The sequence below is a fragment of the Miniopterus natalensis genome, chromosome 9 (genome assembly GCF_054644295.1).
Source record: "Miniopterus natalensis isolate mMinNat1 chromosome 9, mMinNat1.hap1, whole genome shotgun sequence".
In the NCBI taxonomy this organism is placed as follows: Eukaryota; Metazoa; Chordata; class Mammalia; order Chiroptera; family Miniopteridae; genus Miniopterus; species Miniopterus natalensis.
In genome coordinates, this window is record NC_142089.1 from 13,269,626 (window position 1) to 13,297,178 (window position 27,553).

General features: G+C 47.8%; 1 protein-coding gene across 2 annotated transcripts; it reads left to right on the forward strand.

The window, feature by feature from the left end:
* Nucleotides 1-12,008: 12,008 nt before the first annotated feature.
* On the forward strand, nucleotides 12,009-27,401 carry NCMAP (non-compact myelin associated protein). 2 transcript variants are annotated; one of them, XM_016216253.2, is made up of 4 exons: nucleotides 12,009-12,094; nucleotides 20,979-21,067; nucleotides 22,386-22,470; nucleotides 24,632-27,401. In XM_016216253.2, the coding sequence occupies exons 2-4, from the start codon at nucleotides 20,986-20,988 to the stop codon at nucleotides 24,771-24,773; spliced, it is 309 nt and encodes a 102-aa protein (XP_016071739.2). In that variant the 5' UTR covers nucleotides 12,009-12,094; nucleotides 20,979-20,985; the 3' UTR covers nucleotides 24,774-27,401. The 2 variants fall into 2 exon arrangements, with proteins under 2 accessions (XP_016071739.2, XP_016071747.2); XM_016216261.2 differs by having other exon boundaries at nucleotides 12,012-12,081.
* Nucleotides 27,402-27,553: the final 152 nt, after the last annotated feature.

Consider the following 27,553-nt stretch of genomic DNA (forward strand, 5'->3'; position numbering starts at 1 on the left):
CAGGCGGGTAGAACCTCGGCGGCGCCGGCGGGGCGGGCGGGAGGCTGAGCAGGCGGCGGGCGGGCGCGTGGCACGCGCCAGAACAGGTAAGAGGCGCGGGGTGCCCGGTACCCGGGGCCGGGTGCCCGGTGCAGAGTGCCAGGGCCAGGCGCGGTGGCTCGCTGGCCACCTGCCCGCGCGCCTGGAGAGGGAGAGCCGGGGAGGGGGCACGCGCGGCCCCAGTGTCCCCCGGCCCTGCGGGGGGGAAGCGCCTGCGGTCTGCGCGTGAGGGCGGCTGTCGCGGGGGGTGGGAGGGAGGTTGATTCTCACCAGTTTGGCGATGGGGATGGAGGATGGGTCCGTGCGTAAAGGTGCCCAGAATGCGAGACCGTCAACCCGGCTTGGAGAAGCTCCCCGAGAACCAGCCCGTGTTTGGGGGTTGATATTCAGGACGCCCAGAAAACAGTTAATTCCCTCGTCTCACCCCCAACCCCCAGGGGTAATGAGCCGACCAGCCGGGACGTGGAAGGTATTTTGAACCACTCAGGACCTGCGTTTGTTTCGTCTGTAAAATGGGCCTCTCGGTGGGTGGTCCGAGTGGAAGACTGCGATTCAGGGAGATGAAAACGCACACCTGGCGGGGAACCCAGGGTTCAGGTTCAGCAGACTCGCTGGGAGCAGCTCGGAGGCGGGGTTTGGGGGCGCGGCTCCCTGGACTAGCTAGAGGGAAGACAGGGGGTGAGACTCCCGTCCTGTGGTCTGGGTGCACTGCTGCGAGCAGATGGGTGTGTCACACACAAGGGCTGGTTTAAAGGGACCAAGGAAGCCCTCTACTCCTGGGAATCCCCACTTTTACACTTATCCCTGGGGTCTAACTTTGCCTCAGGCAGGGCCTTTCGTTTCTTTATAGCTCAGTTTGATGTGCTCCTTAAACAAAGCAATTTCTCAGGCAGCTTTAATCCGATAATCCATATAAAGTACTTAGCAGGGTCTGTATGTAGTAGACACTCAATAAATATAGACTATGATTTCCTCTTGACTGTAGCTCCTTGGGGGCAGGGACCAATGTCTGGTTCATGTCACTACATATTTGTTGAATGAATGAATGAATGAATGAATGAAGAGTGATGTCTATGCCTGGCACATGATAAGTAGTCAACAAATAGTGAATTTAGAGATGGCCAGATTCTAACAGATGGGTGTGGATATAGGAGACAGTGTCTAGGCGGATGGACTGGTGTAAGCGTGAGCCCAGGGCAACAGATTAGGGGCACCCCTGTGGGGGAGGAAGAAACTTTCCTCTACCCTCAAGGTTCTTTGGGCTGGGCTGATAATTAAATAGACACGAGACAGGTTAGCAAGAGAAAATAGTCAAATTTAACACACACATATGTATGGGAATCACGAATACATGAGAGTCAGAGACTCCACCTACACGAGAGGTTCAGAGGTAGAAAGGGAACTGGGCCAGGGATGAGGTAAGATGCCTTGAGGGCTTCAAAGCGGCCTTGCAGGATAAAAAGAAGAGCAGATGCGTAATAAATAAACGTTTGTCCTGCCCTGTGGATAGGTCAAAAGAGGTTATCGCTGATAATCTCTTATTATAGGCACAGCTCCTAATTCTTCTAGGTAGTTGGGGTGGGGCAGAAGTTCCTCTTGAGCCCACAGCTAAAGTTGCCTTTGGCTCAAAACAATCTGCATACCACAGAGGCACATCTTTGACTCCTGGCAGGCAGTCATGTGGGGTTTTCATCTCCCTGGGGTGAGAAGCAAAGGTCTGAGGTGGACGTGAGAGACTTGGGGAACATCTTGATAGGTGACGGAAGGCACTGTACCTTTCAAAAGAGCCCACTTTGAAGCTTCTGCTTGTAACACTTTTCAGTGTCTATGCTGGGCTGATCCATCCCATTGCTGCTGGGATGCAGGGTCACAGAGTGTTAGAGCTACAGAGACCCTTCATGGTAAGAGGCCACCCTCCATTTAAGTAATAAAGGGCACCCTGAATTTAAAGGTAGGGAAACGAGGGTCCTGAGATATATGCTCAGTCATGGAGAGTTAGGGGAGACCCCAAGTTTCTTAACTCTTTTTTTTTTTTTTTTTAGTTTTCTTTTTTTAAAATGTTTTTATTGATTGTAGAGAGAGGGAGGGAAGGAGAGAGAAACATCAATCTGCTGCCTCCTGCAGGTCTCACTGGGGATAGAGCCTGAAACCTGGGCATGTGCCCCGACCAGAAATCGAACTGCAACATTTTGGTGCACAGGACAGCACCCAACCAACTGAGCCACACCAGCCAGGGCTCTCCTGGACAATTTTCAAGCCCCATGAATGCTGCTCCTGATACAGTTGGCATACTAGCCTCTGGCATTCCACTCTGCTTCGGAGTCTGGCAGGATGGATCCCTCTCTGCTTTCTCGCAAATGAGTTCCTTATCAGACATATAGATCCTAGGCAGGCAGGAGGAGGCAGGAAGGGAGGAAGGGGACTGAGCGAAGGCAAGAGTTGGCCAGGCAGCCCCAGGATCCCTGAGCAGGGCCGTGTGTAGGTAACGCTGAGGGGGTGGGGCCAGAATGTGGTCGCGGGGCTGGAACCTCTCCTTTGGTTTGAAACTCCTGGGGGTGGTGGCTGCAGTTTGGCCTAAGAGAGAGGGTGTGTCAGTCTCAAAGACAGAGAGGCCTGTTCTTCAGCCGGCTTCCAGTCCGGTTCTGAGGGGCCTCCTGCCCGGGTGGGACACTCCTGAGCTGTTGGGGCCCTCGGTGGGGCTGCCAGATCCTACGATACCCGAGGGGGTGGAGGGGGAGGTGGCCGCAGCACTGCACAGGGATTGGTACAGGCCCTGGAGGGTCAGCAAGCCCTGCTCCAGGCAGCCTTGGGCAGAAGCACCAGCAGTGAGGACAGAGCAAAGCGCAAGGGCTTAAGGCCTCTGTCCCGTTTTCGAGCTGTGGGGTCTTGTTCAACCCACATCACCTCTCTGAGCCTCAGTTTCCTAATTTAGAGAAACTTGTGTCTGGGGACCTGTTAAGCCAACTTTTAGGACCAGCAGCCTCAGGATCTTTAAATCCCTCCTCAATTCACTCATCATTTGTTCAGTCGCTCACTCATCCCACCTTCAGGGCTGACACCTGCCTGGTCTGTGCGGGGAATTCAGAGACAGCTCTTTCCCCCGCTGTCCGGTTCCTCGCAGCAGCCGGGGCACAGCAGGGCCTTGCTGTGAAGCTCCCGCACCTGAGGTTCTCTCCTCAGTCATTTGTGCAGGGAAAGCAGTTACGTAACTCGGCCCCCCGCTGCTGTACCCAATCTCCTAACCCTCTTCTGGGCCTCCTAAGGGTTTAGCCTGCAGGTCCCACAGGGAAATGAACGGTTAATTCCTGTTTGCTGAGGGCATCCTGGTGCCCACACAGCCTCAGCCCCTTCTGCACCCGCAGCATCCACAAAGTGCAGTGCTATTCCCGCTCAGAGGCAGCGACTTGCTGGTTGTCACAGAGCTAACAGGGACGCATTCTGACTTCCCTGGGCCCGCGGCAGAGGTCCTTTCCTCCATAAAATGTATTCAGTTATATTAATGAGTGCATTGGTATATTAAAACATTTCCTTCAACCTAAAAGTTCCTTTTTTTTTTCTGATTTGGAAAGAAATGAAAACATTTTTGTGGCCCTGGGCACTCTGCCTCCTGTGCCCATGGAACATGGGGCCTGGGGCTAAGGAGGAATGGCTGGGATTCCAGCCCACGCTGGGGAAGTTCTGACCTCCTCGCTGCACTGCCCCTTGCAATTAAAAAAACAAAACAAAAAAAGACTAGCAAAGAACTGGGGGAAAGGGACTGGTGGTATTAATAGTTCTCTCAGGAAAATGGAACTTGATTTGCTTATCTCCGGTGTCTCCCCACTCCCTTCACTCCAGTCACAGACCTTAAGGGTAACTGGCTTGTCCCAAGGACAAAAGGGATTCATTTATCTTTTAAAAGCAGCTCCCAGGTCCTGGCCAGTGCGGCTCAGTTGGTCAGGCATCGTCCTATGCACCTGAGAGGTCACCAGTCCAATTCCTCTGGGTTTTGGGCTCAATCCCTAGTAGGGGGCATGCAGGAGGTAGCTGATCAATGATGTTTCTCTTTCACCGATGTTTCTCCCTTCTTCCCGCCATCAATAAAAAGCATATTTGAAATAAATAAATAAAAGCAGCTCTCAGTTCCTACCTGATTCCCAGTAAACAGTATCATTGGTAATAATAATAATAATAATAATAATAATAATAAATAATAATAAACATTCTCGAGAGCTCCCGGTGTCCCAGGCATTATGCAAATCATTGGCATGCATTGTTTCCTGAAAGCCTCAGTAACTCTGTGGGTAGACAGTATGATCATCTCCATTTTGCAGATGAAGAAACTGAGGTTAGAAAGACTGAGTCGGACGAGCAGCAGTGCCAGGACAGGGACCTGAGTCTGTTCGTTTGTTGTTAGAGCAGAACCTCCAGGAGGGCAAGGACTGTTTCCCGCTGTCTCCCCAGCAGCCAGCATGACACCTGGGAACACAAGCTCTCCATGTGGAATGAATGAAATGTGACCGACCCCAGAGTCTGAACCTTAACTTCACTGGCCTGCTCTTGAGGGAAGCTTGCCTGGGTGCCGGTGCTGGCCCTGTACAAGAGGGGGCAGCCACGGCCCAGGGGCGTCTGGGGCAGCCCAGAGCCCTGACGAAGTGAGGAGTTGATCAAGGGGCAAAGGCTCCAGCACCTGCTCTTCTGTCAAGGTCCCCAAGCCCCACCCCCACCCCAGCCTGTGGCATCTCACTAGAGGGTCTACCTCCTGCCAACGGTGCTTCTCCCTGGAGCTCAGAGGTGCAGCCGGGTGTCATACAGGCAGAGGGGTGGCCAAGAGTGTCTGTGCGGCCCTCTCCCTGGGGCTCTTTTTCCTCTTATGTTTTTGGCCCTTTCTCAGGGCACATTACCAGAGATAGATGGTGGACTCAGGGGAACTTGAATTCACTCACCAAAATAATTAGACATCTGAGCGTCGGCCTAGGATCCAGGTGATCGGGGTTCGATTCCCGGTCAGGGCACATGCCCAGTTGCGGGCTCGATCCCCAGTCAGGGGGCGTGCAGGAGGCAGCCGATCAATGACTCTCTCATCATTGATGTTTCTCTCTCTCTCTCCCTCTCCCTTCCTCTCTCTGAAATCAATAAAGATATATTTTAAAAATAATAATAATTAGACATCTGAGAAGTACAACTACCATAAAAGAAAAGCAATAAATCAAGCTACCTATGGCATCCTATACAGAATTATGGAGCCAGATGGAATGGACCAAGATTGTAAAGTAAAGCATGATAATTATACATAAGGAGGTAAGGGGAGAAAGTGATGAAAGAATACAAGAACAAGATATCATAGGAAAACGGGAAATAAACATAAATTTATCTTCCAAAAAAAAGGTCACAGGAGAGAACCAAATGAAAGCATTAGCTATGAAAGAATATACTATTTAAGATAAAAGACAATAGGTGGCATAAATGTCAGGATGAATACAGATGAAGAATTAACTAGTAAAGTGGCGGGTCAGGTTGAGAACTGTCCCAAAGGAAGCAGGAAGAGATAAAGCGATATCATAAAAAGGCAAAGCCAAGAGGTGTGGGGAGTAGAACCAGGTGTCCCCAAAGGAAAGAAAACTAAAAAGGGAGGAGAGGAAATAATTGAAGAAATAATGGAGATTAAATGTTCCAGAATTAAAGAAAAATGAATGAACTCAGGTTGAAAGGACACATGGTGTAGCCAGTAGGAGAGATAAAGAAAAAACCACAGACAGATATTGGGTGAAATGGAGAATATGAAAGACAGAGAGGGAGAGAGCAGAGAGAAATAACACCCCTTACAGAGGAACAAGAATCAGATTACTTGTCAATAGCAACACTCGACAAAAGGCAACGTTATTAAGAATTGAAAGAAAAGGACCCTTTCAATCCAGAATTTTAAAGCCTGCCAAGTTGTCCTTCAAACACGAGGCCATAAAAAAAATGTTCTTAGGCAAATAAAGCCGCAGAAGGCGGAATACAAAGACCCACATTGAAAATATTCGTGGGGGAAATAAATAATAAAAGAAACAAATCCAGGAGGACCTGCAAGTTGAGGTGTTTGAGTCGGGTCAGTGCAAGAACCAGAAGCAGAACTTGGGATTTTTAGGTATGAAGGGATTTTCTGCACCTAATTCTTTAAAAATATTGGAAAGGCTGGAGAATCCCAAAACCCTGCAGAATGGGCAGGTTGGGGACCTCTGGTGCCTGCCAGAATCAGCAAAGTGGCAGATTAACTGCCACAAGGCTGCCCAAACTGTTGAATTTAAGGACACACACCCTTGGCCGTGTGGCCCAGGGATCTGGAAGCTGATATGCTACAACTGCCCAGATACTGGAACTCAGTCTGCCTACCAGTGTCACTTGCAACAAAGAGAGGGCCAGCCGCGGGCTCAGACACTTTGGGAAGAGACACTGTCTAGCTAGAATGAGTGACATTGATCTGTGTCATCCAATTTATTTCGTTACCTTCTATCGAGGACAATTGACATTCGTTTTCAGAAGAGAGAGAAAATTTTCATTTAGAATAGACTTTCTAAATGTTTTAAAGGAAAAGCAAGTTCAGGGATCTCAATACCAAGCCATGAAGATTGGTGCAAACAATTATTAAAAGTGGTCAGAGGTGGAAGAGGTGACCTGGGAGAAGGGGACAGTCGGGCCTCCCGATAGAGGAAGGTTTAGAGCGGTGTAGAGTTGGGAAGAGGCACTGCAGCGAAGGCCAGGGTGCTGATGATCTGTTGCTGTGTGACCGAGCACTCCAAAACTTAGTGGCTTAAAACAACAGTTTTGTATTGTTTTCTCTCCTGGCTCTGTAGGATGACTGGGCTCGGTTGGGAGGTTTTCACTTAGGGTCTCTCATGTGGTTTCGGTCGGCTGTTCGGTCACCTGAAGGCTCAGCTGGCCCGAGTGTCCATGTGGCTGCCTGCTGCTGCTGGCTGTCAGTCAGGAGGACAGCTGGGACCTCTTCATGGGCTGCTGAGATCTGAGAGGGAGGTTCCAGGAGCAAGCATCCTGCAAGGCAGGGAGCAGAAGCTGCCACTGAAGGGCTGTGCCCGAGTCGCTTCCACTGTGACTGCCAACCTCTCCTGCCATATTCTAGGGGTGCTCAGCAGTCATCGGGGCCTCCTAGATTCCAGGGAGTGGAGAAAATAGACTCCCGCATCCTGACTGGGGGGGCGGCCACGTCACACCGCTGGTCAGCTTAGGGGACAAGCAGCCGCTCATCCTGCCCACAGTCGGGGAGGAAAGGAGGAGACAGGTGCTGGTGGGTGAGACTGAGAAGCTCCTGGGACACCTCGGTTGCCAAGGCGAAGAATTAGGGCTTTATTCTGTCGCCAGTCAGGAGCGACTGATGGTATCGGAATGGTGGAGAGACACTGTGCAGGAAGCCGAGGTCCTGGCAACTGTATAATTCTAATTCCTTTCCAACAAGTGGGTCCCTGAGGAAGAAGGCTGGTGGCTTCTGTCCTGTCATAGTAGCATATCCCAGCCCTACGATGGAATAAAAAGCACACGGCCCCCAATCCAGCTGGCATTTGTTAGACGGTGGTACACGGGGTGCGTAACAAGCCCAGGCACTGTGGAAGTAAGTCTACGATTCATAAACTACTGGACTGTTCTGGAAATTCCAGTATTTCTACATTCGCTCCATAGTTTCCAGATCTTTCGGATTCTTCATGAGCCAAAAATCCTTTGCTCGGACTAGTATCCTGGTCATTGACTAGAAAATTATAGTCCAGGTCCTAGCAACGTAAGAGCCCAAAGGAGGGTGCGACAGACCTATCTACTAACGATAACACTTTCGTGTGATAAGTGCTGAGGCCGAGGTGCCTGTGAGATGCTGTGCAGATTCTCAGAGCAGACTGACCTACTTGAGGTTGGCAGGGAGGCTTCGGGCAGGTCTTGGAAGAAAAGGCAACAGGCCTTTTTGGGGCCCACTATGCTAGGGGTTGGCGAGCGTTGCTAAATGACTTACGCACACCAGCCCTTGCACGTGCCTGCTCTAGACAGTAAGGCTAAGCCGCTGGCGCTTGTTATTAACAATTGTTATCTCATTTGATTGTGCAACAAGGAACAAGACAGGAATCAAAGCCCAGTTTACAGATGAGGAAATGGGCTCAGAGGAGTTGAGTCATGAGCCCAAGGTGACTTAACTAAGCCTGAATTCAAGCCCAGGTCTAACCCTAAAACCCATATCTTTGTCTCCCCTGTCACCACTGGTTCACAGGGGAGGGAGAACTCAATAGTTCGTAAGAGCAAAGGTGCCTGGGGGGGGGGGGCGTCTGGGGGGGGGGAGAGGGAGAAGATGGGATGGGAGAGAGGTGTGAAGGGCCCTGGATGCCAGGCCCAGGTTGGGACTGGACTTGATACTGACCAAGGGCTCCCAGCCCACACTGGAATCTCTCCTCCCAGGTCGCTCTACCAGGAAATCTTGTCACCTAATGTCCATGTCCCTCGAGGCAGGGCTGGGCCTGGAACACGGGTCTCCTGACTCCCAGCCAGGGCTCACTCCTCGCCCAGCTCCCTCCTTGTCTCGGCCTCCCTTTCAGCTGCGGTGTTTGCTCAGAACCTGGGCAGTGAGCACAGAAATATTTATTTATGTCACTGCCAACCCTGCCTCCCGGAGGCCCCCAAGGGTTACCTCACAGAGAAGTTCAGTTACATAACTCGGAGTTGACACAGCAGGAAGGAGAAGGAAAGAGATTATAATTCTTTTTTTTTTTTTCTCAGTCTTGAACGCATCTTGAAACTGGGGAGCTTGACATTTTCCTCTCTTCTTCCCTTACCTATTGACCTGGAGTCTCCAGGGATGGTGGTGGCTCTAGATCAGTCACTGATTTTAGCCTTAATTTTGGTGAGACTGAGGGTTTGGGGAGATCCTCCTAGAGGTGGGGTAAGGGGGACAAATGAAATTTATTGAAGGACTGCTTTGTGCCAAACACTCTGCCCGGGGCTTAGATTCATTATCTTCTCTTACCCACACAGCAACCCAATAAAGGAGGTCCTTTTCTTTTTTTACCTACATCTTCCAGAAGAGGAATGGAAGCACAGAGAGGTTAAGTAGCTTTCCAGAGGGCACCCAGCAGAACCAGGTCAGCCTGGCTCTGACACTCGAGTTTTCAAACATCTCATACGGAATTCATGAGAGCAAGACATGCTAGCATCTCCCTATGGAGGAAGTTTCCAGGTAATCCCAAGGCGTCCCTCACATCTAATGTCCATTCTGGCCTTCCCTGGCGCATCCCGTCACCAAATCTTAGCTTCCCTTCCTGGACGTTGCTCATCTCCGCCTCCCACCCCTCCCCGTCTTCACTCCCACTGTTTCAGCTAGAATATTGCTCCTCCCTTCTCCACCTTACAAAATCCCAGTAAAATACTAATAAAAACTCTCATTCACTGAGCAGAAGCTGTGAGATGGAGTGGTTAAAAGCACTGACTCTGGAATGTCCTGCCTGGGTTCCACCCAGTTCTACCCTTTTTGCTGGCTGCGTGACCTTAGGCAAGTTACTTAACCTCTCTGGACCTCAGTTTCTTCACCTGTAAGATGGAGATAGTGATACTCTCCGCATAGGGTTATGATGGGATAAAATGAGTTATAAAAAATTGAAATTAAAACTATACAAATAAAAACATTTTGCAGAGTTTTTAGAAATTTGCTTGGCACATAGCACTTATTAAATGTTTATTCTTGTTGTCATGCCCTCAAAATGTGCAGCAGACACTAAGTCAGATTCCCTGGGTTCACAACCCACCTCAGCTGGTGACCTTGGACAAGTTACCTAACCTCTCTGGGCCTCAGTTTCCTCACATAAATATTTTCAACTGTAATATGTTTTTCACTTAGGGTGGATAAACATAAAGTACTGAATAGAGGGCTTGCTACAGAGAATCAAGTAAATATGACCTATTAATATATTACTGGGATTCAGACCCAGGTCACCCCAACCCCACAGCCCACGAGTTTAATGACCACATGGTGCCACTCAAGGCAGCTTGCCCTCCTCCCCACCCCCTGCTCAGCACCCCCTCCCTCCCTGAGTGCCATGCCACTCACTGTGTGTCTTGTGCCTTAATGTCACGTCTTCATCACTGTGGCGGCCACATGTAGAGGGGAAACACGACCAGCCGATCTGTGCCTGATCCTTGGTCGATGCAGCAATTCAGCCAGCAAGTATTGAACACCCACCGCTCATTCACGCAGCCGGTCATTTATTTCACTCATCAACTGCGTGTTCATGCTTACAGTGTGTTAAGCAGTGTTTGAGGCACTGGCAATTCAAAAGGTAAATAAAAATTGACACAGCCCCTTCGCTCATGGAGCTCAGAGTCTGGTGTGGGACACAGCCATTCGTCAAATAGAGGCTGCTAAGCCCAACCAGTGGTGAGAGGGGCACACGGCACTGTCGGAGGGCACAGCACAGGCATTGGAAGTAACACTTGGGTTAAAGTATCATAAGTAGGTGAGGAAAGAGTGCTCTGGCACATGCAAAGGCCCTGTGGCAGGGATAGGAGGGACTGACAGGGCTGAGCTCAGACAGGGATGAGACTGGAGGGGTCTACAGGATCTAAAAGCTGTGGGGACTTTTTGACCGTAAGTTCTACTTTGAGGTAGACATGAGACATTTATTGATTTTGGAGAGAGAGAGAAGGAGGGAGAGAGAGAAACACCAATTTGTTGTTCCACTTATTTATGCATTACTCAGCTGATTCTTGTCTGCCCTGACCGGGGATCAAACCTGCAACCTTGGCGTATAATTTCTTTTAAAGTCAAAGGGGGGGCAACTTTAGGGTGGGAGAAAATGTTTCAATTTTATTCTCACATCAGAAAAAGTAAAATATTTGAGCCCATGAAAATTTATTATGGTGGGAGGCGCCCACAAGAGTCCTGAGGTGGCCCTGACCAATTCTTCATTCACTCAAACCTACTTATTGGGCAAGGTGCCTTCTATCAGTTCTCATTTGGACCTCACGCCCTTTTTTTTTTAACTCTCACCCAAGGGTATTTTTTCCCCCCCTGCTTTTCAGAGAGAGCAGAAGGGAGAGAGAGGGAAGCATCGATGTGAGAGACACATCGGTTGGCTGCCTCCTGCGCACGCCCTGACCGGGGCTGGGAACCGAGCCTGCAACCGAGGTCGGCCGGAATCGAACCTGGGACCCTCCAGTCCGCAGATCAACGCTCTAACCCCTGAGCCGAACCGGCCAGGGCTGGCCCTCCCGCGCTTAGCCAGCCTCACACCTACCTCTTTTTTCCTCAGGCGAGGATGAGGTTCGTGGAGGGTGAATGAGCTGCCCTCAGTGGGGAGTTTAGAGGTGACAGGTGTGTGATTTGAACCCAGGTTCATCTGACTCCAAACCCTGGACCGGCTGGCTAATCAGGGAGGGAGCGGGAACTAGCCCCCTGCCCCTGAACCTTCTCCACTGCCCCACTGCTCTGCCCAAAGCCTTTCCTGCCCCCCGCCACTGTCCCCACCCTCCACCCTCACGGTGGCCACCCTCACCGCTGCCACCTACCCCCTTTTGTCCGGTTTCCCAGCCCGTCGAGGGGCCGCTCAGGTCTGTGCAACACCCGCAGACCACTTCAAAACAAAGCCGGGGCTGGTACCGCGGCCTGAGAGGGAGGGGAGAAAAGAGGCAGCGGGCCAACGCGACAGTGAAGGTTTCAATGGAACCTGGGTCCCCCAGACAAATGCCCCTCTGTATCTCCGGGCCTGTTGTGACTGGCCACAGGCCAGCGCTCACCACGGAGGCTTGAACTGCTGGGATAGTTTCCCCACCTCCTGTCCTCTCTGCAGCCCAGCGCTTGCCAGGCCCGAGCTCGGGCAGGAAAGGGGAAGGGTGTTCCTTCTGGAATGGAGGGTGTGGGAGGCAGGCAAGCCTTGGGGAGGGTGAGGGGCCACGTCCTGAACCAAACCAGGAGGCTGGGAGAGTCACAAGATGGAAGGAGCATGAGAAGGAGGTCCCTGGGCCCCAGCTGTGCATTTTTGCAGGAGAGCAAACTGAAGTCCAAACAGAAGTGACCTGCCCAAGGTGACACAGCAAGTAAGTAGCAGAGGTAAGACTCAAACCCAGGATTCCTAACTTCCAGCCCAGGTTCTTGCCCCCTACATCAGGCCTCTCTGTTGGGGTTTTGGTGGTGACCCTGTTAAATAAGCAAGGAGATGAGCTTCATAGACCAGGACATTGAAACTCAAAAAAAGGCTGTCATGTGTTAAGATTATAGAGTAGTAGGTTTCTCAGAGTTTGCCTCCTCCACTTGTTAATTGAAAACACGTTGAGGTTAGCCAGGCCCTTGGAAAACGCAGACAGGAAGGCAAAGAATCAAAAGCGAGGCCACTGAAAGGTCAGCGTTAGGGACAAAGTCAGATTATTGGGGTTTGTAAGAGGAATTGGCGGTGATTCTTAAAAATAATAATAAGGACCATCCCAAGAGCACTGGGGGTCAGGGCCCCTGGTTCCCAGGAGAGTGCTGGCACTCATTTATGTTTGTTTTTTTCCCTGCACTCCCACCCCAATTTTCCCCCAGAAGTTTACAGTTGACTTATCCATGCTGTACAGAACTCAGTTACATCTACATGCTCTTGCTTTCGTAGGTAATTAGCTGTAACTCAGGACCTTAGAGGTAACTAAGTCTGTTCTTTTGAGAAATTTAGTGCAGTCACTATAGCAGGATAATTGGAAACAAAGCTAAGGCGGGTAGCACAGGGCCAGGTGGGATCTCACTCACCAGCCAGGGTTCCTTCAGGGGTGGTTTGGTTCTTGCAATTGTATTGTTACTGCCCTTGTTTTGAATGAATCAGAATCTCCAAAACTCACCAAATGAACCTTCTTCTCCCTTGTGTGCCCCTGGGTGGCCTTGCTGGCCCTCAGTTTCCCCATTTATAAGGAGAGGGCATTGGGATCCATAGTTTTCAGACAGGGAGTTTTCTAGGGCCACCACAGAGGGCATGGGGAGTGGTGAACGAGAAATGGGGGGGTTGGTTCATTACACCTTTTGGAAGAGCTTAGGTTTCTATCACAAATTCATGCCCCAAACACTCCAGCAGGAAAGTAGACCACCTTTCAGTCTGGACAAAACATCAGAAAATTTACCAGTTTCATTTTTCTTGGCTGGTGGAACCCCCTGCACCTGCTTCCTCCCCGCCAGCGGGATTTGTCACCCCCCAGGTTGCTGCAGGGCGAAGGCCCTGGGCACCCCCTGGTCCCTGGATCCCGAGCCCCTCTCATGCTCAAGCTCATGCTGAGTTTACTCCTCCAGTTTAGTGGGGCCTGTCCTCTAGGAGCTTCCCTGGCAAAGGTGCAGGGGGTGGAGTTTTAATTTTTTAATTTTTATTTTTTGATCCTTGCATGCCCCAAAATATCGTTCTTATGCCCTTGCATTCAATATTTAGCTTGGCTTGCTGTACACGTGTAGGCTGGAAATTAGTTTCCCACAGAATTCTGTAGGGTTGTGTCAGACAGAGCTTCTAGTGCTGCTGCTGTGAAATCCAGGCCATTTTGATTTCAGCTGATTGTTGATCCTTTGTACTTGACCCTGAAAAGAAATCACCCTGGCCAAGGAGCCCAGTTGGTTAGAGCATCATCCCGATGTGCCAAGTTTGCCAAGGTTGCGGCTTTGATTCCCGGTGAGGGCACATACAAGAAGCAACCAATGAGTGCATAAATAAGTGCAACAAATCAATGGTTCTCTCTGTCTCTCAAATCAATTTTTTAAAAGTTTTTAAAAAAAAATCTATGGACATGTGTAGAGTATTCTTTTTATGCTCTGCGTCCTGAAAGGTCACGATGATGCGTCCTATTGTGGGTCTTTTTTCCTCATTGTTTTGGGGACTCAGAGGATCCTCTCATTCTGAAAATTCATATCCTTCATTTCGGGGAGATTTCCAGGTATTATTACTTTTTGTTTGATAATTTCCTGCCCTCGATTTTCTCTGCTTCATCACTTCTGGAATTCTTATTAGGATGCTGGACCTCCTGGAGTAACGTTTCACTTACTTTCTCTTTCTGTATCTTTTTTGTTCTGCTTTATGAGACATTTTCTCAACTCTCTTCCAACCCTTCTTTTGAAATTTTTATTCCTTTTGTCAATTTTTAATTTCCTAGCACCCTTTCTAGTCCTCGGAATGTTCTTTTCTTACAGCATCCTGTTCTTGTTTTAAAGATGTAAGATCCTATCTCTCTGAGGACGATGAAGTTTTCTTCTGTTCTTTGTATTACCTCTGTTTGCTTTAAATGGCTCTGCTCGTTTGTCCTGTTAGCTATCTCTTTATATCTGAGGTGTTTATCCCCAAAGGCCTGCTGACCCTTCCCTGTCTGTTCCTATTTAAGACACTAAAAAGCTCGTTGGAAAAAAAAAAAAAAAAGTTCATGGGAAGCTCTGGGAGTTGGGGGCGGGCTTATCAACTAGCAGCCTCCCCATTGGCTAATTGGAAGGAACCTGGTAATTTCATTGGAGGATCTTCTAGTCAATCAGTATCTATACTTCTGTTCTCTCTGGCTGGTTAGCCTCCCCCAGAGCCAAAGGGAAAACTGCCCTCCCAGCACCTTGGGTTTAGCCCCCTGAGACTGATTTTAGACTTCTGACTTCTAGAACAATAAGAAAATTAATCTGTGTTGTTTGAAGCCACTAGCTTTGTGGTAATTAGTTACAACAGCCTAGCTCTGCTGTGCATTAGCACTGAAACTTTGGGTGAGTTCCCTAACCTCTCTGAGTCTCAGTGCCTTCATCTGGAAATAGAGATAATACATGTGAGAAAATACATACAAAGTCCTTAGCATGGTAACTGGTGGGTAGTAAGAACTCGATAAATCGTAGCTGTTGTGTTCGTGGTTGTCATCATCGCTGTCATTACTGGTTGTCTATCCACAGACGTAAGTAGAGACTGGACAGTCAAGATTTTCTTGGGTAGAAAATTATTCTTGGGTGGAAATTATCAAGAGACAGGCCTATAGCTCTGTTCCAGTACTTCTCAACCAGAAGCAATTTGCCTCCCAGAAGACATTGGGAAATGTCAAGACATTTTTGTCACAACTAGGGGGTGCTACTGGCACCTAGTGGGTAGAGGCCAGGGATGCAGCTAAACATCCTGCCATGCACAGGTCAGGCCCCAGAAACAGAATTATCTGCCCACGTGTCAACAGCGCCGTGCATGAGGAACCCTGCCACCTCAAGGTTTGCTGAACCTCTTGGGCTCTAAATATTAAACAGGTGGAAAGAATAGTGAGCAGAATCCTGGCCCAGCAGGGCCACTGACCCTTGGAGTGTCCCAGGACTATTGCTTACCTCCTGGGAGGCTTGGCAGCCAAGGACACTTTGGAGGTAGAAGATCTGAGTTTGAGACTCGGCTCCTCCACTCACTGTAAGACTTTGAGCGAGTCACTCAACCTCTCTGAGCCCCATTCCCTGTCAGCAAAGTGGAGATAAAAAGACCGTCCTTGATGTAGTGATTACATGAGAAAACACGTGGGAACTAGTGCCTAGCATTGTGTCAGTGTCTCCTTAAATGTTAGCTCCCTCCCCTTCCTGACTAGAATGTCAAGGTGGAATTATTTTCTTCTGACATATTTACTTAGGGTCATACATTCTTTAACCTAGTGCCTTTTTTTTTCTCCTTGGGGACAGTGAGATACCTGGAGATTTATGCAGGAGCTCAGGTGTAGTTTGAGGAGCTGGGTCCTTGGCTTGTGCCCAAAGACCGAGGGGCAAATGGAAGCCACAGGTCACATTCCAGCTCTTGGTCAGACTCAACCACAACGCCCACAAGTCTCGTCCTCCCACTGACTCCTGGCACTGTTTGTGCCACCCTTTTGGCACTAGGCAAAAATCTTCCTCGTGACCACTTTCATCTGGGATTTCTTTTTATAAATGTTAGTTTGTGGAACTCAGATTTGCACATCTTGGGCTGGGAGCTCCCTGAGGTACCTTTCTTTACAATGTGGTCACACAAAAATCAGAAACAAAGGATATTCAAGCCAGAATTTGGAAATGTGCTTCCTAATTTCTGGGAATCACCCACAAGGAACTTGCATTTGGTATGTAATTGTGGATGGCCCCAAGTTCAGATCCCACCTTGGGGAGCTGTGACACACAATGGGACAGAGCCACACACAGGCAGGGCAGATGGAGTGGGGGAGATGATGTGGAACCCAACAGGAATGGAGAGTGTAGGAGGTGGCCATTCAGGATTCAGGCAGACTTGGGTTACTATGTGGCCGACAGGGTGGAGGTTCGTCCCATGTGCACTGCTGCGGCCGCCTCAAAGCCCTGTGTGGAGTTCTCCTCTTTTGTTCCAGTCTTAGCTGCCTTCCAGGAAGCACCCCTGCTCTCTGGTGTGAACTGCACACCCTGACTTCCCTCTCCTAACACCCCTGAGTCAACATCTACAAAAAAAGATGAGCTTTTGTAAGACGCTGGTTCTTAAGCTATGAATGGCTGTTGCATGCAGTTGAACCACAGATTGGCAAGGTTCTTAGAGATCATCTTCAAACGGGGCCATTTTCCAGGTGAGAAAACCAAGGTCCAGAGAGGGGAGAGAACTTTCCAAAGTCGCATGCAAAATGAGTGGGAAAGGTAACCCTGGTCTCCTGATCTCACCTCAAGAACCTGTGGCTTGTTCTGCAGCCCTCGGGCTCTACTGGTTGCATCAGGACTTTTGTCTTTCTGGGGGAGGTGTCACTATTTCCTTTGTCTCTGCCCTCAGTGGAGATGAAGGAGAAAGTTCTGATGAATCCCTCCACAAAGTCAAGGCTAACACGAATCGATGCAAAGTCCTGTACTGAAGTTCAAAAAGATACTTGCACAAGAACATAATGGAGATCTAGTTACGGAATAGGCGCTCATCTAATATCATCACCATTCATAAGACAGCTGCTATTGCCTTTTATTTCTATAGCGTTTTGCAGTTTAGAAAGCCCTTTTATTACCAATCTTAGGGCTTTGATTACCCATAAGCCAGCATAAGGAAAAGTGTGGAAAAAGTTTGGGGGCACGCCAACAGGGTGTGTATGAGAGGTGTACACGGCCACCTGTAAAGCTAATGAGCTATTTGTTTCCATTAATCCAGTGTAATACCAACAGGTTTTGAGCACAGCCACTGTGCTAAATATATTACACGTTTTATCTGATTTAATTCTCACAACAACCCTCTGGGGTTTATTATTGCTGGTTTACAGATCAGAAAACCCAAGAGGTGAAGAAAGTTGACCAAAGTCAGACTTGGGGCTGATAATATCAAGAAGAATGTCATTTTGGACACTTCAGGACCCCTCTGGAGTCATGTGTTAGGTTTATGGTGCTGTATTTAAGGTAAACATTTAAAGGAGGCACACAGAAAACTGAGGAACCCCAAAGATTGTTTAAAGGATCTGAGACTATCCCTGAGAAGAAATTCTTCAGAGGACATACAATTGCTGTTTTCAAGGGCAGAGAGCTCTTCTACTTAGAAACAGGTTAGGATCACAGGACGATTACAGGTCATTTGTAGGTTGAGTACAAAGGGACATGCTATAGCCAACTGCTATCGCCACCTATTGGTGGGAGGTAAATTTGAAGTGCTGATATCAGCTACCTTAACTTCTCTATGCAATGGAAGTTTGAGGTTAACCTTTTGGGCATAGAAGTGCTTTTAACCTGAAGTTGTCATGTGTAAGAGCTAGCAGGTTACCTTTGTGGGAAGAGAATTAGGACCAATAGGCGAAAATCACAAGAAGAGAAATTTTGGTTCTAACATGAAGGCCAATTTTCTGATCATTAAAACCTCCCAACAACTCAAGGGGCTGCTTGGGAATAGTGAGGTTCTTGTCTGCGGAAGAGACCAAGTGATGCTGAGCCTCCCATCTCTCAGGTGACTGGGAGAAATCAATCCCAATGTTTTGGTGGGTTGAGGTTATTCTTGGGTTACCTACTCTGAGTTCCTTAGCCATTTGAGTAGGGGTCGGCTGGGACTGGGACCGCCTTTATGTTATCCAGCAAGAAACTTTTAGGCCAAGACAGAGGGAAGGAGGGTGCCACTGGGGCAGAGCAGCGGGGGAGATATTTTGGACAGGTGGGTCTGGCAACATCACCTTCCAGATTTGGCTCTTGCACTTGACTAAGGAACAGAGAGAGGTGGCTCAGTGAGTAAATGGTCATGATCCTCCATCACTTCCCAAACTGACCTCCACACAAGGCCATTTGTAAACAACCCAAGAAACAACCGTTCCTTGTTGATTCTGTAAATGTGATAAAGGCTCTGCTGAAGACAGAGGTCCCGAGTGTTACCCAGGTCAGGGACCAGTAAGGTAGGACCCGTCGGGGTCAGGGGTCTGGGGCCAGGGCCCTGGCGATCTCTGCTGCGCCCGAGCCTGCGTGTGTTTTCCCATCAGAGCCTGACGTTGACTTGAGCCCTGGGAGCTGGGCCATTTGCACCTTGTGCATTCACTGGGAGGACTCATGGAGAAGGGGCTGTGGAGTCAGACAGACCCAGCTTGAACCCCAGCACGGCTACACATTAGCTTTGTGAGCTTATGTTGATTTCACTCCGCTCTGAACCTCAGTTTCCTCATCTGTACAGTGAGCACAGAGATTGTACCCTCCTTCCCAGACAGGTATGAGAATTAAATGAGACCTTCCACATAAACCACTGAGTGCAGTGCCTAGCACATAATTGTATTATTATTATTAAATTAACCTCAGCGAAAACCAGCATCACCCAGCCTGTACACTCCCCCCTTTTCTATAGCCATGGACTCTGGTCATAGGCATGTTTGATACTGAAATCCTTCTACTGGACCTCACTTGGTTAACAAGACACCCACATTCTTGGCCATCGATGTTCCACCACCCTCTCTCCCGCCTTCTGTGATATGGCAGGAACAGAGATGTAATTGAGAGCCTTCGGTCCCGAGAAGAGGCGGGATATGCTCTGAGATTGCTCACTGTTCTCTCAGAAAGAAGAGTAGCTGGGTCCATCCGAAAAAATTGCACCTGCAACTTGGGAGGTTACCTAGGAGGTCATCCTGCAGAGGAGCCCGTGTCCTGGTGGCCTTAGAGGCTGCATTACTGGTCAGTGTGTGTGTGTGTGTGTGTGTGTGTGTGTGTGTGTGTGTGCATGTTTCTGTAGTGACTTGTCCTGCACCCCCTAGATGTGTCCCGGGCAGGGTGGCACAGTGGGAAGGACACAGACTTTGAAGTTTGCAGGGCCAGCGTCCAGGCTGTATGAGCATGGACAGTTAGTTTTATATCCCCAAGTCTTGGGGTCCTCATCTGAAACAAGGGGAGAGGAAAACCTATTTTACATACATTTGCTAATTAAATCAAAGCATGTATTAAAAAGCAGAATACCTGGTACAAGGTCTTGCCACACGGCAGGCCCTTGGATGGTGGCTTCTGTCATTTTTGTGCATGCGGGTTTAACAGTGGATGTGTCCACAGGCAGCATTTAGCTTATCCAGTGATTATGCCACGTCTCCCTTACTAAGTGACCCTTGATCAGTGGCCATCTATTTGCCTCTTTTCTGCCTTTAAAAGGAATTGTAAGAAAGCATTACTGGAGAATCTTCTCAGCTTGATATTGGTGGGGATAGAAGCAGAGGGTTTAGGCAGATGCATATTAAAACTGTATGTGATGGGATGGGGAACAGTGGGGGGGGGCAGGCACCTCTAATTGGAAGTAGGGTTAAGGGTTCCGGGGGAGACTTTCATCTCATGTTCTCATATTGGCCCACACTTACGTTTATAGAAATAATTTTTTCTTGTTTTGAGCTCCAGATCCACGGGTGTCTAATTTAGTTCAGTAAGTCTTTCCTAATATCCACTGTAACACTAAGAAGCGCTTTTCACACTTAACCTCTAACCCTCAGCTCCCTTGGGAAAAGCTACCTCGTTTTACAGATGAGCAAACCAAGCTGGGAGAAGTTCAGTTCCTCCCTTAAGTACTTCCACTGGCAAAGGTGGGAGGATCCAGACACTTTACCTGGGGGAGGTAGAAGGCTATGAAAAAGAACCAGAAACAGGCTCTACCCTCAAGACCTGACAGTGAGCATGGAACATTAACTGCCAGCCACGGCCAGTGAGACGCGTGCTGCGGCGTGTTCCCCCTGAGAGCTGCTGTGGGAGGGTAGAGGACAGGACGGCTAACCCTGCCCGGCAGGAGTCTTTCTGCGGGTGACGGAGCTGAGTCTTGAAGAATGTGATCCTGTGGGGGGGGAGCGGGCAGTGGGGCATGGCCCACCTGGGCCTGTTTAGGGCTGTCCAGAGACGGGAAGCGCAGTCAGCCAGGCCAGCGGGGAGGTCAGGAGGAGAGCCACGCAGGACTCCTCACTGGGAGTCTCGAGGATCTGGTCTTTAGGAGGAGGGGACAGGCAAGAACTGGGAGGTTTTAGGAGGGCCCTAGAGCCAGAGGAGAGCAGAGAAAGTGAGGGCAGAGTCCATCATATAGATCAACAGGGCCTGGCCACAGAGGGTCATTCTGAGGCTGCGGAGCCCCCAGCCTGGGTACAGATGACCTGACCCCAAAGGAGGGGTGTTTCCATCAGGAGCTGGGAGGGGCTGGAAGAGATGCAGCCCAAAGGTGGGGGCTCTTGGGAGAGGCCCAGCGTGGGGGCCTGGGGAGGGGAAAGCCTGGGGCAGCTTCGGTTTCATCAGTGGAATGGCAATAATAATCACCTCCCTCACACAGTTTCTAGAAGATCAATTTAGACATTCTGTGTGAAACCTCTTCAGGAGAAGCTTAATAAATACTGTTGAGTGAATATAAACTGCTTTGAAAAATGAAGTTCTTTACAAATGTCAGACATTGTGTTTAATTCCCCACTGTATATGGTAAAGGGCCCTGTATTTGCTGCTAAGAGAAACTGAAGGCTTGAATATTCCCCAGTCATCCAGACAAAGACCAAAAGAAGCATCACACAAGAGTTATTTACTCTGATTTGAAACAAAATTTCATCTTCATTCTCACCAGGATCGAGATGACCGCAGCCACCCCTTTGGGGGGTACCACCTTCTTCTCATTGAACGTGACCACCAGAGAAGAAGACTTTCTATACAAGGGTAAGGTCAACTTGGCTTGGCAGTCAGCGGAGGGATGGCGGGACAAGTGTCGTGATCAGCAACTGGGGCAGAGGTCAAAAGCGTGGGCCCTGGAGATAGACTGCCTAGATCTGGATCTCAGTTCTACTGCTTGCCAACTGGGTGACCTTGAGCATGTGACTTCACTGCTCTGCCTGTTTCTTCCTCTATAAGATGGGATAGTAATGAAGCTACCATGCAGGGGCAGGTAGGTGTGAGGGCTGAGAGAGAGAATCCATGTAAAGAGCTTAGAATAGCTCCATGTATACTAAGTACCTAATGGTTATTATTATTATTACTACTATTATTTTCATTAAGGAGTTTTGGGGTCTAGAGGGCAATGGAAATTTGAATCTTTTGTAAGATGTCCCTAAATAAGTCACCTTAAAGTGTAGCTACTTTCATACTAATTTTGCAAGGCAAAATCATCCCATCAGTTCACACAGGAGAAAACGAATGTAGGTGGGGAGAGTTAGCCCAGGGGACACATTTGCCAGAAAAAAGGGGTCCCCAGGAGGAAAAATTTAAGGGTCACTCTTCAGAAAACCAGTTGGTTGTATTATGGGAAGATTTGGGTCCATTTCCATCATTTCTGTTGACTTGGTATATATTTCTGGGAATGGAACAGGCCTCCTGACATGTGGAGTATCCCCCAGTAATAAACAGGTCCAGGCTCTGGTGCTGGCAGGAAGCTGGCTTAATGTGAATGTATACATGTGTAGACAATCAGTGATTCTTGGGGCAAGGAGACCTCTATCCTCTCTCTCCCTTTTTTTGTTGTTGTTGTTTGTTTGTATTGATATTTTCAAAATTATCTACAAAAATTATGTATTACTTTCATATTATCAAAAAGAGGGAAGGGACTTGACTTGGGGTGGTGAACACACAATACAATATGCAGATGATGTTTTATAGAATTGTACACCTGAGACCTACATACTTTTATTAACCAATGTCACCCCAATAAAGTCAATACAAAATTAAAACAAAAATAAAATTTTAAAAAATGAATAATAGTTTTTTTTAAAAAAAAGAGGGAACAGTATTTTGCTTGCCTGTTTCACAAAAGCAGTTTGAAGCTGTGTAATGGCTGGTAAGAGCAGGACTTGGCCTAAGGCAGCATTTTGGCAGGTGGCGTAACTGTCCTGGGGTCAGCAGTGAGTTGCAGCATTCTCTCTTCTTCCCCTTGATCCAGTGGGATGATATCAGGTGCCACCGAGGGGGTCCCCTTCCCAGTCTCCGAATGCTCCTCTGCATTCAGTTTGCACATCTGTCATCTCCACTCCTCTCCCCCTTGTAGGCTCTGGAGCCATCGTTGCTGCCATCGTGGTGGTTGTCATCATCATCTTCGCCGTGGTTCTGATCTTGCTGAAGCTGTACAACAGGTATGGGATGTCCCCGCCTTTGGAACTGTCTGGGCCCTTCAGTGATGCCAGAATGAGTGGGAGCTAACACTGGTGGATGCCCATCATATGCCCAGCAGTATCCATGCGTCCATCATCAAATGCTCTAGCCCTTTGATATCTGTTCTACTATAGAAACTTCTTAGTGACCAGATATTTTTGTACTTGGAGAAATATTTTTTAAATATAATATGATAATGACAATGATGAAGGCCTTGAGCGCTGTAGCGAACACCTGTACATATATACAGGTAATGGAGGAATGTTTCAATTCTCTCCTGGGGAGTCCTCTACTAGGTTCTATTCAGTGAACCGTGGACATTTGGGGTGACAAATACTGGAATGCACGTACATGTGACTCTACTTTCTAGGACCAGATAAGAGGAAATAAAATAATATGACTCAACTGCATGAAGCACAAATTTTGTTTTATCACCTCTAGTCACAACTTTGCTAGAAGGCTGTCCTTTTCAGGAAAGAAAGAAAAATTAAAAGACTGTAAATACCACCACATCATGGAAGACCTGGAAGTCATTTTTAAAAAGATATTATAAAAGTGTATTTATTGGTAAGGAAAGCTATTTACAATATTGTCAAAGTTTAAGAAACAGTGTGTACAGTATAATCAGACACCTGGGTTACACACACTCACCCCAAGGAGGGTCGGAAGGAGACACAGCAGGGGGTTAACAAGCAGTGTGTCTGTATGGGATTGCTAGGTAGCTGGCTGTTGGTTTTTGCAGAGCAAGGGTCCATGCTTCCTTAGGAGTAGTAAACATGCATTGTTTTCATAATAAAATTAATATTATTTCTAATGGTAGATGACATAGATTCATTTCTTACTATGTGCCAGGCACGGTTGTAAGCTCCTTGTATGTATTAACTCATTTATACCTCACCACAACCTCCAAGGTGGGTACTACTGTTATCTCCAATGTTTTAGACATAAAACAGGCACAGGAAGATTAAATAACATGCCCAGGGTCACTCAATCCTAATTGCCAGAGTTGGGACTCAAACCCAGTCCATCTAATTCAAAGAAAGTACTTCCATCACTACATGTAATAATAATAATAATAATATAATATCAACAACAATAATAACAATAACATTAAATAAGCTATTTTTTTAAATCTTTGGGGTGTTACAATTTGAATCTGTCCCAAACCAGGAAGTGGCATCAACCCCCCGTGTTACCCTTCATTCCTCCCCATCGTCGCTGGAGCTCTAAACCCCTTTTCTAGCTTGTAATGTGGGTGGAGACTCCACTCACCCCTGCTTACAATGACGTTTGGTCTGTCACAACCAGGCAAGTCGTTTAACCTCTCAGTGCCGATTTTACCATCTTTCAAATGGAAGGGTCTCGAAGTGTGATGATTGTGTTATGGTTACACTGGAGAATGCCCTTGTTCTTGGGACTATTGAGGGGTAAAGTGGCATGATATCTGCAACTAACTCACAAATGGTTCGTGATTTAAAAAACAACAATTCTGTGTGTGTGTGTGTGTGTGTGTGTGTGTGTGTGTGTGTGTGTGTGTGTAAATGGGGAGAGGGGAGAGAAAGAAAGCCAATGTGGCAAACAGTTGACAACCAGTGGATTGTTTGGTGAAGGGTATTTGGAAATTAATTATACTGCTTGTGCAACTTTTCTGAGGATTTGAAATTTTTGAAAAGAATTATGATAGGGCAACAAGACAAAATATCCTGCAGACATTAGAATGAATGGTTGTTAATTACTGAATTTTATAGCATATGAAATGAAAGACAGCATATACGTTTTAAGTATATTCTCTTGTCAGTTATGTTAAAAGTTACTAAATATTTCTAGCAATAAACTTAGCAAGCATAAGGAGGCTGCAAATTTAACTCATGCTACCGAGAATGGAATGTCTTTGTTTCGTCTTGAATGCTCATTCATTAATAGGAAAAAGTTGAGTTAAAATATCTAATCTAAATTAGACAAAAAATTAAAGGGTCAGACTGATATTTAAGGTCCCTTTCGGTTGTGAACACTGTGGTTGGCAATTAAGCACCATGATTTCATGACGATCTACATTACTCTCTTGGCCTGAGCAGCAGGCGCAGAACCCATTCCCTGGGGTGTACGCGGGGAGACTCACCGTGCGTGCCTCTCTCATTGCAGGAAAATGAGAGCAAGGCGGGAGCTGGAGCCCAAGGGACCCACGCCAGCCTCCCCTCCTGCCCAGGGCCCCAGCAGCAGCAGCAGCCAACACCCTGCCACTGTGACCTTCAGCCCCATTGATGTCCAAGTGGAGACTCGGTGACCCCCACCCTGGTGCTACCTTGGCCACTGTCTGAAGAGCCTTCTCCAGTCAAGACCAAGAAGCACATTTCTCCTCTGGCAGCTTCACTACGAGTTCCTTCCCTTCACGTCAACAGGGGCATCTCATGCAATCCCTGATGCTTCAGGCAACCCCTAGCCCTATACTACCCCGCCCCGCCCCATCCCCACGGTGTCCATATCTCTGCTGCCACCTTACCAAAAAGCTGTGGCACACTCTTTTGTCATCTGAGGCGGTAGAGCTATGTTGGGAATCCAATGATGTGGGTATAGCTCCCTCCCCCCAAACACAATAGCTAGACAGACAGACAGCCCAGGAGTTTTCTGGTCAGGGGTCAGGGCGTGCTCACGAGAATGTCACAACTGGGTCATGTCAGAGTAAGGGCCATATCCACAGCTTTGCAGAGCCAACTATTCAATCCCATATTCAGGGGAACTAACTGGACTAACTAACCAGAAAACCAGCTCATTAATTGGTAATTTATTCCAGCACCAGATGACTGCTAGCTAGCTCAGGACGATTGATTGGTCAGCAAATTTTTCCCCCTTTAAGAAACGTTGAGGAGAAAAATGAATTCTCCAAAGATTTCTAATTCATTAGTAAAGAGTCAGATTAGAAGGAATAGGGTGGCCTTGAGAAACGGTGGCTTCTAGGACAAAAGCTTGTTGTAGTGCCCATGGGCCTGGAACAGCCTGGTAGCTGCCAGGGCCCCTCCTTCCCCTCTGGCAGAGTAACCCTGGCTCAGTGTCATTTCTTGGCTGCCCTCAATTTGCATTCTGAGCAGTCCTCAGTCTCTGGTTAACGCGTCCTCTCCGAGGACCCGTATTTGGACACTGATGAGATTACAACTCTGTTACCTATGCCCTTCCTAGTCACCTTGCAAAGATTCAGGACACACTCAAAGTACCTCATTCACAACTCATTTCTCTATAGAGAGCTGATCTCTTTGACTCCTCAACACGGACTATAATCTACTGAGGGGGAAAGCGTTTTGGAATTAAGACCTGCCTTCCAAGCCCTACTTCCTGATTGTGTGGCCTTGGAAAAGTGACTTGACCTCTCTGTGTTTAGTTTCCTGACCTCGAAGTGGGAATGATCACATCTGCCTCACTGGGTTACAATAGCAAGTCATGGTCTTTGTAAAGCAGCTCTGACTGCCTGGCACCAGCAAATGCTTAATAAATGGGAGCCAGCATTGCTATTATGATATTTCTTCAACTGCAAAACATATTTTTTTTACATTTTAATGATTCTGAAATCAGAATGTGTCTGAAAATTGATGGGTTCATTAATGTAGTTTTCTCTCTGGCTGCTTTTTAAATCAATTGAGCATCTTACAATTGAAGGCATCTTTGAAACAAGGTAATCAATCCTTATTCTGTTACAGAAAGAGACACACGCTGACATTTAACTTCAAATTCTAGGAATCTCTCCCTCTTGGGGTTAGAATCCATTTTGAGGGGAAATTGAGGATCAGGTTGGTAAGAGGACCGACCCCTGGGTCACACGGCTTATGTCATCCCACTAGAAAAATGCTCCTTTGAATATGTCTGGAAAAATAACTGGCAAATTCTTCCTCCCCAAACATATTTTTTCTGTGCTGTGTGTAAATATCCACCAAGTACCAGGCACGTTGCAAGGTGCTTTCACATAACTTATCTTACAAGATTTGTTTTTCCCAATAACCTTGGGGGGGGGAGGGTGTATTCTTTTTCCATATGCAGATGAGAATCTCAGACTCAAAGAGAAAAAGTACTTGTCCAAAGTCACAGAGCTAGTAAGTTGCAAAGACTCAAACCCAGGTCTCTTTGACTCCAAAGTCCATCTTTTTGTTGTATCACACTCTCCTCCACCATCCCGACTCAAAGAACATGGATTTGTCTGTGGGCCAAATAAGAGGACAGGCTTATCCGTGGGTCTGAGAGGAGGTCAGGGGTCTAGCTTCCAAAGCGAAAGTGGCAAAGCCATGTTGGTAGCCTCCTCTGAGCTTCCATGATTGTAGCAAGGGGAGCCCTTTCTAAACCCACCCACGCTCTAAGGATTCCTGCTTCCTTCCCCCACCACTTTGGCCCAAGGAGCAAGGCGTGGAACCAGAGCAAAGCCATTTCTTTAAGGACTTAAGTTCCAAATAGATGTTTTCTAAACTTACTCTGCTTTAAAAAAAAATGTTTTTGGCATGTCCCAGCCCCCAAACCAGACTCTTCTGCCCACAGTAGACTGGGCCTGGAATTACTAGAAGAGCTATCTTCTAGTATATGTTCTTTTGCTAAATGAAAGCTTGGAAATGGAGGAAAGAAGGGAAGGTAGAGAGGCAGAGGCGAGGGGGGGTGGGGAATAAAAGGATTTCAGTGTTTTGTTTTAACAGATAAAAGTCCTTTAAGGGCTCCTATGTGCAAGTTGAGGTGCTACTAAATATTAAGTCACAGTCCTTGCTGTCAAGGAGTCTCCAGCTGGTCTCCTGTGGCAGGGATCTTGCGATACATTTGTGTATTTTGTTTCTGACAGGTGCCTTTCCTAACTGAGCAGATGCTGCCTTATTTGGTCACTGAATCAATAAAAGATATTAAATGCTTAAAGGAAAATGTCTAAAAATAAAATTTTTAAATCAAACATTTGTTAAGTTGATTTCAATTAATTTTAGAGCTAGCAAAGATCTTTTCTAAAAACTTCCTTTTCCTGGCAATGTAAATAGGGTCCCAAGAGGAAGCCTGGGCCTTTTCAGGTACTGCATTCTCACTTTGAAAGAATGATGGGGAAAAAAA